This window comes from Cebus imitator, unplaced genomic scaffold, assembly GCF_001604975.1.
Source record: "Cebus imitator isolate Cc_AM_T3 unplaced genomic scaffold, Cebus_imitator-1.0 Scaffold71, whole genome shotgun sequence".
NCBI lineage: Eukaryota > Metazoa > Chordata > Mammalia > Primates > Cebidae > Cebus > Cebus imitator.
This window is the reverse complement of record NW_016107386.1, coordinates 2,566,144-2,575,679: the sequence shown is the minus strand read 5'-3', so window position 1 is coordinate 2,575,679 and position 9,536 is coordinate 2,566,144. Positions and strand designations below refer to the sequence as shown.

Below are 9,536 nucleotides of genomic sequence, written 5' to 3'. Positions count from 1 at the left end.
TTTTTAGTAGAGACAGGGTTTCACCATGTTGACCAGGATGGTCTCGATCTCTTGACCTCGTGATCCACCCGCCTCGGCCTCCCAAAGTGCTGGGACTACATGCATGAGCCACCGCGCCCGGCCTATCAATTTATTTTTACCCATACATAGGTCCAAGTAAAGTCTTTTCTGAGGTATTACCTGGTGTAAGATGTGTCTTTTATAATAATATGTCTTAGTTTCAAGGTATGTTCACTTGTGTACTTGGATTTTTATGTCTATGAGAATATATCAACAGAATATTTAAATTCTACAGATGAGTAAGAAACATTTTTAGTTGAAGTTTTTAGAAAGCAGGATATCTTATAAGCCTTGTTATGCTGTTAAATAAATATAAAACGATATGTAAAATAATTTTTTTGGAGGATACTGTGGTTTTTCTAAATGCTTGCAGGGAAGACTAGGGCACTGCCACGTTGTCAGTATTTGGGGGGAATGCTAGCTCAGGAAAATAGAAGATTCTTGTGTATTCAAAGTTTATTTTAAGAGAGAAAAATCATACCAACATGAATGAAACTTAAATATCATATCTTATTTGGTTAGGGGTATTGGTTGTTGTTTTCCAATTACAGAAGTTATAGGAAATTTAGAAAGTATTTTTTAAAATTTCTAGAATCCCACCATTCAGAAAGAACTACTAATATGCCGAATTATTACTGTTTTGGCAGGCAGCCTTTCCGTTTTGTGTAGGTATGTGTATTTTCCTTAAAGCTTTGATCATAAATGTTTTGTGACCATTTTTTCTTAATATATTCTCTTAATGTATTTTTCTAAATGTGTGTTCTTTTAACATACTTTTCAATTGCATAGTATTCTTTACAATGGTTGAAGCACATATTCTTTAACTCCTTTATTGAACATTTAGGTAGTTTCAAAATTTTTTCCTATTATAAACCATGTGATGATGAATGTTTATGCATTAATCTTGTGGGAATCCTAGGGAAAAAATACAGACATGGAATCACTATATATTAAAGAGTTTGAACATTTTTAAGGCTTTTAATACATGGTGCCAAACTATCCCCTAATAAAAATACACCAGCTTGTAGCCTCCCAAGTATTAATAGTACTTTTTAAATATTTGCTAATTATAGCTTTTTCAAGTTTTTGTTTTTCTGAACTAGGAATTTAAGTTAGTTTAAACAAAGGAAATACCTATTTGTATCAGAAATAAACACTGTAAAAACTGAATTTTACCTATATCTTTTGTTAAATAGAATAGATTTTTACCCCCTTTACTCATTGGATTTTGTTTTAGCCGTAGGCAAACCGTTTTCTTTGTACAAACAATCTGTGTGTACCTCATTACTTTGTTCTCCCCAATCACTGAGACATGTTACTATCTCAAGCTTATACCGCTAAGAATTGAACAGGAGTTGATTAGACCTGTGTATTCTTTACCTAATATTGATCCCTGGTGTGTATCCGCTGACCACTCTACGAGGTATTAAATCATCAATCTAATGCTTTATGGCCATTCAAACTTATAAACCTATACCATCTGGCTATGTTTAGTAAACCAAACTACTTCAAAAAGTGCCTGTAGTCCATTAATGTAATGGGTTTGTTTGGAGTGTTAGGTGAAATTTCTTCTGAAGACTTATTATAGGTACATGGTGAATGATCAGGAGCAATTTGATGGCAGCCATTAAAAACACAGGACTGCATTTTGGAAATTTCTGATGGTGTATAAAGTTTTAATATAAAGATCCAGGAATTGTGCCATTACTGTATTTTACATGACAAACTAATTATTATATCTTTAATTGGCTTTTGTTCATGTTCCTTTAATAAGAATTGGGTAATACATGTCTCCATCTGCTTATGCTTAAATACCAACATGTGATGCCAGCCAAACAAGATCCATTTAATACTTTCTTTCTCACGTCTGCTGAAAAGTGTCACTGATATCCATACAATCTTTATAATTAAAATGATACTTAAGCACATTTGGCTTATTGCTAATGGCGTCCAAGTGTGCCTCTGTATGATTCAGGGGAAAGGCACAAAATGAAATGCAATGTTCTCTTTCCTATTAAGTTTGTGCCTACGGGAGTGAGAGTATGAAGGAATCCTTCTGAACTATTTAAGTCTGTAGAAAACCTCTGATATGTATGTTGTAAACAGAAATGACTTTGAATGTTTTTGTCTCAGTTGTAAATTTAGAACAGCAGGCAAAAGAAGTTTTTTTAGTGAGATCATCTTATTTTATAGGATCTTTTCTTCTAAGACCTAGGTACAGATTTGGGTAGTAAAGAACTTTAATTGGGAAGCCCACCTGGTTTACACCCCCCAAGATCTATTCTCCACTGTTTTCCTCTGCACATCCTACAAGTATTCTCTTAAATGATAACCAAGTTATCTTTTGGTCTGGAATTTTTTTCATTTTTTGCGCAGCTCAGCTGTCATTTAGATTTTATAGCAGCAGCTACCCTCAAATATAGTTTTTTTAACATCTAAAATTAAACTCATTCTTGAACTTAAACATACCTTTCTGTCTTTCTCTTGGGATATTTCCATACCATTCTGTTTCCTTCTTCTCTCCATTCTGCATGCCCAAAATTCTATAACCCAGCACATTCTGACTTAGTGTCTCTCCCCCAGTACATTTAAAGGATATTTCTTCTACCGAACAGCTTTAGAACGGCAGCAGTAATAGAAACAGAATGAGAAATGGACCTAATATAGAGATTTGGGGGGGTCTGAATCATAGAGTTTGAGATGCCATCCATAGAACATCCCCTAGTGCTGAAATCCATATAGATAGATGTGAATTGTTTTCTGGAATCCTTTTTATTTTTAATGTCTTGGGGGGGTTTGCTGGTTGTTAGCTTTAACTTCCTTATCTAAAGGAAGATGGAAAATACCGTTCATTTCTATAACCTTATGGAAAAATTATTGACACTCATTTTACCCAAGCCTCTGTTTGAAAAAGAAACTGGACCACGCTAGGGACAATGATGTGCCTTCATAGCAGAACAAATGCTGTTCTGTTTTAAAGGACCTTTTGTAAAAAATCATTCACCACCCTCTGTGTTCTTCTTCTTTGCCTCTTCCCCCTACTGAAAGCCCGGGGTTTGGATCATATTGCTGAGAACATTCTGTCATACCTGGATGCCAAATCGCTATGTGCTGCTGAACTTGTGTGCAAGGAATGGTACCGAGTGACCTCTGATGGCATGTTATGGAAGAAGCTCATCGAGAGAATGGTCAGGACAGATTCTTTGTGGAGAGGCCTGGCAGAACGAAGAGGGTGGTGAGTCTTTAACTTTCTTACTATTACAGGGCCTCCGGACCTGGCCATTCACAGTCACTGAAAGATTTTTTGGGAGCCAGTGAGACCATTTCTCATTTAATATGGTGATTTTGCTGATTTGTAGCTTGAAATGTAACAAAGAACAATTGTTCGTGTACTCAGCAGTTTTTCTTCTTACCTATCACTCAAAAAATGACATGATATTGTATTAATACTGCTTTGCAAAAAATAATGGAAAGCTGACCAGGCCTCCTGTTTAAAGCATTCTCTGTACAGAAGTTGGTATCCTGTGGCTGGGCGCAGTGGTTCATGCCTGTAATCCCAGCACTTTGGGAGGCCCAGGTGGGCAAATCACTTGAGGCCAGGAGTTTGAGACCAGTCTGGCCAGCATGGCAAAACCCCGTCTCTACTAAAAATACAAAAGTTAGCCAGTTGTGGTGGTACGCACCTGTAATCCCATCTACTCTGGAGGCTGAGTCAGGAGAATCGCATGAACCCGGGAAGTGGATGTTGCAATGAGCAGAGATCTAGCCATTACACTCCAGCCTGGGCTACAGAGCATGTCTTTGTCTCAAAAAGAAAGAAAGAAAGAAGTTGATATCCTGCAAAAGGGCTGATGGGCAATTTATGAGGCAAGTAGATGACTTTGAATCACATAGAAACCATCCAGTCTAGCTTTCCCCTAAAATAATCTAGGACCAATGATTTTCTTTTCTTTCAGAAAATTTCTTGCCTTTATCTTATGCCTCTGGTGTTTTGTCACCCTTGTAATCAAAAATTATTTTTATGCCCAAGTAGAATAAGAACTTTAGCTATCAGAAAAAGTAAAAATGAAATGCAGTATAAATCATTGTTTCTTCTTAAGACTTCTGTTTTTCAAGATTTTCTGGTTTAATTTAGAATTCCCTGAAGCATCATATAGTTAGCAGTCTAAGAGACTTCACCAATTTTTGGTTATTCTCTTAATAGCACCATTTCATTAGAACTTCTGGAAGATGTCTTTCTTTAAATAATTTTCTCTCAGAGTAATCGCTCATAAAGGTGACATATTAAATATTTTAGTTGACAGAAAAAATAATAGGCATGTGTGTGCTTCATAGTGTCCTTCCACATTAATTTTATCAGTTGTTTATCTTGCCTCATAAAGAGGAAAACAAGTATAGAGAACACTTTTAAAAGATTAATTTTCGTGAATCAGCTTTCCTTAGAATTTTCATGAAAATATAGTTGGCTCTTTTTTTTTTTCTATCTTTGAAACTTATTAACACATAATAAATACAATGACCTATAAATATATACCAAATACTTCAGAGATTTTTATCATTCTGGCTGTTAGGAAGACTTTAAATTTTTCTCTCAAATTGATTTAAGGGAACAAAAAACTAGACAAATTTTAGGCTATGTAACAATTACATAGTAAAAGAATATTGTTGGCCAGGTGGCTCACTCCTGTAATCCCAACACTTTTGGAGGCCAAGGCAAGAGGATCGCTTGACCCTAGGAGTTTGAGACCAGTCTAGGCAACATAGTGAGACCTCATGTCTACAAAAAAAAGAAAAATCAAAAAATTAGCTGGGCCTGATGGTGGGTGCCTACAATCCCACTACTCAGGAGGCTGAGGTGGGAAGATGGCTTGAGCCTGGGAAGTTGAGGCTGCAGTGAGCTATCATCATGCCACTGTACTCCAGCCTAGGCAACAGAGCAAGACCCTCTGTCTGTCTGTCTGTCTGTCTCTCTCTCTCTCTCTCTCACATACACACACACAAACAAACACACACACAAACACACACACACACACACAAGAATATTACGACTTTCTAAATTCTCACTTATTTCACTACATAGAAAAAATAGAAATCTTACCTTTCCTAACCTACTTCATACGTTAAAAATAAACTCTATAATAGTACAACAAAGCTAATAAAAATAGAGTTATATGGCATTCAGGGTCCATCATTTTGCTAAGAGTGCTGGGACCAGCCTTGGGAATACAGTAGATAATTGTTTACATGGGAAAATTTTAGGGCAGCTGAGAAGATTTTTCTATCCTCAGGAAAAAAAAAGAATCTTTTCCAAATAACTCCTGAAATTTCAACTAAGGAGAGCTATAAAGGTTCTGTTCCCTGTTAAAATACATTGTGTTCTCATTTGGACTGTAAATGACAGTAAGCCTTCATCAGACATTGGGAGTTTACTACGTCCTTTTTTGAAAGCAGAGAGATCAAGAAGTAAGTGGGCATTTTCTTGACAGATGGATGTGAAAATGCCAAAGGTAAAAGTAGGCTCCACAGTTTTGCTTGGGATTGGCACTAAATGGTAAGATCTGCTATGTTAGTTACAAATTAAAAATGATCATTGAGAAGATGACTTTTGAGCCATTTTAAAGGGTAGGTGAAGAATATAGGATCCAGCACTAAGTAACACATTTTCCCACTATCTCTTCATCCACAGAAACCCATTCCTGCTCTTTGAGTATTTTTCAGAGTTCTGACTATATCCCCTTGTCTTTGGGCACGTGTATCCTCTTAATCCCATGATATTACCCATGAAATTGCAAATAATCCACCCCATGTTGACCTACTCCAGTATTCCTTCGACTTTCTTGCTGCTTCTATTTTTACATGTTGCCTTTATTCCTGTGTCGGTTGTCCTCCCTTTAAAAAAAAAAAAAATTGACTCCGGCTGGGCACAGTGGCTCACACTTGTAATCCCAGAGCTTTGGAAGGTTGAGGTGGGTGGATCATGAGGTCAGGAGATCAAGACCATCCTGGCCAACATGGTGAAACCCTGTCTCTACTAAAAATGCAAACATTAGCTGGGCATGGTGGTGTGTGCCTGTAATCCCAGCTACTTAGGAGGCTGAAGCAGGAGAATCATTTGAACACGGAGTTGGAGGTTGCGGTGAGCCAAGATTGCGCCACTGCATTCCAGCCTTGTGACAAAGCAAGACTCCCAAAAAAAAAAAAAAAAAAAAAATTTACTCCATCAGTTTCTCATTTTCTTCTTTCGAGTGGTTTTACCAAGCCTGATACGTCAAAAAAATCTTTCCATGTTATCCCTTTCGCCATATGCTAGCTTTTAAAGATTCTTCCACCGGGCTCAGTGGCACGTGCCTGTAGTCCCAGCTACTCGGGAGGCTGAGGTGGGACTACAGGCATGAGGAGTCCCAATGCCCCGCTTGAGCCTAGGAGTTCTGGACTGTAGTGCGCTATGCCCATCAGGTGTCTGTAATAAGTTCAGCATCAATATGGTGACCTCTCGGGGGCAAGGGGGCCACCAGGTCACATAAGGAGGGGTGAACCGGCCCAGGTCAGAAACAGAGCAGGTCAAAACTTCCATGCTGATCAGTAGTGGGATCGCACCTGTGAATAGCCACTGCTCCAGCCTGGGCAACATAGTGAGGCCCCTGTCTCTAAAAAAAATAAATAAAAGAAAAAAAAGAAAGGTTCTTCCATTTCTACTAACCCAAAATAGTAAGTAAATACAGCTTTCTAATAAAGCTTTGTATCTCTAAATTTTCATTTGGTCTTTGATGTTGTATTTTGTCTAGATGGATTTGACAGTCTTCCCCTGGGACATGAACTCTGTAGTTTTCTCTCTTCGATAACACTGAATATGATCTCTGCTCAGTAATGGTAACTCTTAAAAGTACAATAAAAGACCACTTGGGAAAAGTCCATTTCTTTAATCAGCAGATCACATTTTATGATAACATTCTGAATTTAATATTTAATATTTATCATGTGCTTACATTCTCATAGGTACAAGGCATTTCACATAGTAGTAGTCCCTGTTGTCAAAGATCTTCCATCATAAAAGGTTTTGACTTAAAACATAAAGACAGAAGCCAGTTTTCAATACCTAGCCATCCCTTTCTGTAGCACTTTGATTTGAAGAAATTCAGATACCTTACCAAGACATGATAAATGCAGTGAGGTGGAAAACAAAATCAGAAGCTTACATGGGTTCTCTTTCCTTAGAATATAGAGATAGTATCATTGGATAGGAAGAAACTCTTGGAGTGCTAGAGATTAAAAGAAGACAGGAATCTCAGTAATGGTGGGTATTGAGATACATTAAAGTAGTTAAGAATGTGGACTCCGGAGTCAGACTTAAAATCTTCACATTCAAAATCTATTATTTGCCTTCAAAGTGTTTATAGAATAATATTGTACAGAGTAATGTACCATTAATCCAGAATTCTTTCATAATACATCTTGTTTGACCTTTGGTTTATGCTGGTGTATCATGTTTCATTAATCCCCCTTTTTATTAGTAGTATTTTCTCTTCTCTATTACAGATTTTCTTTTCTGTATTAGCATAGAAGTTAGATCCAGCTACCTTCCTGATAGGAAATTTTCTCAACTAATTTTCAAGGCGTATAATAGGGAGAGGGCAGAGGAGAAGCACTCCTGGAGACACCAAACAATTAATTACATTGTAATGGAGCTATAGAGGGAGGAGTGGATGACTGGCCCTGAGAAAACGTGATTTCTCTGGTGCCAGGAGTACACTCAGAGGCATTTCTGCCTATTTCCACTTTGCAAGGCACAGTGCCAGTGAGAACAGCAGTTAGTACACCCATAGTGGGGTTTACTAGCTTCCACACCGTGTTTGGTGGGTTCTTAACTTCAGGATGAGGAATTAAATTTTTTACGCAGCAGGAAGTGATTGCCATTTACTGGGGTTTTTTTTTTGTAGCAAAGATCTAGCTTGGGATATGAGTATTCCAGAGATGTGCTGTCATAAGGAAGGAGATACTAACAAATGCTGCTCACTGGAATCAGGGAAGGCAGTTAAGTACATGTATGTGTGTGCATAGCCAGGAACACACCTGTGAAAGTCAGTTTCATGCCTTAGACTTGATAGCACAGTGCTCTTAGGCATTTCTATTTATCTTCTTCCCTAGCTGCCGCTGGACACACCTGTGATCCTTTTATTGTCTGTTGAAATGAACTGAATTGCCCATTTCAAAGAATAGTTGCACAGATCAGCAGCAGCCTGGGTGACTGAGCAGCCACCACATCTTACCCCACACAAATAAAGACCTAGAAAAAGTGATCTCCATCACAGGCATTGCTGTTGTCTACAATGCAGGGGTCCACCAACATAGTTAAAAAAAAAAAAAAAAAGACTATGGGGTATGTGCTATTGCAAAGGTTATAGTTACCATTACTAACAAAATTTCCAAAAGATGAGGCCAGCGAATCTATACAGTAGTCTTAATAGACCAGTAGATGAATCCTGATTATACATATTCCATTTGTCTACTCATAATATTCTAAAAGTTTGGTACTCCAATGTTCTACACTGGAAATAATGTTTTACCCAAAAGCAAATCAATGTTAGGCAGATTCCTTAGAGACCAGAAGGCTGAAATCAAGATTACTTTTGTACCTCCCCAGGCAGCTTTGGAGAGTATATAGAATGGTAACTGTGAAAACACTTTGAAAATATATGAAGCTCCTTACACATATGTTGGCTGGGCACGGTAGCTCATGCCTGTAATCCCAGCACTTTGGGAGGCCATGTGGGCAGATCATTTGAGGCCTGGAGTTTGAGACCAGCCTGACTAGCATTGTGAAACCCCGTTTCTACTGAAATACAAAAATTAGCTGGGCGTGGTAGTAAATGCCTGTAATCGCAGCTACCAGGAGGCTGAGGCAGGAGAATTGCTTGAACCCTGGAGGCGGAGGTTGCAGTGAGTCAACATCACACTGCTGCACTGCAGCCTGGGCAACAGAGCAAGACTCTGTCTCAAAAAATAAATAAATAGATAAATATTTAATGTCATGGTTTTCATTGGGAAATATTTGTGTTTTTTTAGGGGACAGTATTTATTCAAAAACAAACCTCCTGATGGAAATGCTCCTCCCAACTCTTTTTATAGAGCACTTTATCCTAAAATTATACAAGACATTGAGGTAAGAATCTATGTATTTTGGGGTATTTTCCAAATGGTACAGCTTTCTTCAGTCGCAGTATGGTTACACCAAGCCCATTAAGGTTTATTGACATGAGTTGAAAATCAATCTCTAGGCTGGCGTGGTGGCTCACACCTGTAATCCCAGCACTTTGGGAGGCCAAGGCAGGTGGATCACCTAAAGTCAGGAGTTCGAGACCAGCCAGACTAACGTGATGAGACGCCATCTCTACTAAAAATACAAAAACTAGCCAGGCATGGTGGCACACATCTGTAACCTCAGCTACTCAGGAGGCTGAGGTGGGAAGATGGCTTGA

General features: G+C 38.2%; 1 protein-coding gene across 7 annotated transcripts in view; it reads left to right on the top strand.

Annotated features, from left to right (window-relative positions):
• Positions 1-9,536, top strand: part of BTRC (beta-transducin repeat containing E3 ubiquitin protein ligase) — a 191,334-nt gene that overhangs the window by 157,727 nt on the left and 24,071 nt on the right. For all 7 annotated transcript variants that reach the window (XM_017531204.2, XM_017531201.2, XM_017531202.2 and 4 more), the window contains 2 exons: positions 3,109-3,295; positions 9,124-9,220. In XM_017531204.2, coding sequence (XP_017386693.1) covers positions 3,109-3,295; positions 9,124-9,220 — 284 coding nt within the window. The remainder of the gene's footprint in view (positions 1-3,108; positions 3,296-9,123; positions 9,221-9,536) is intronic.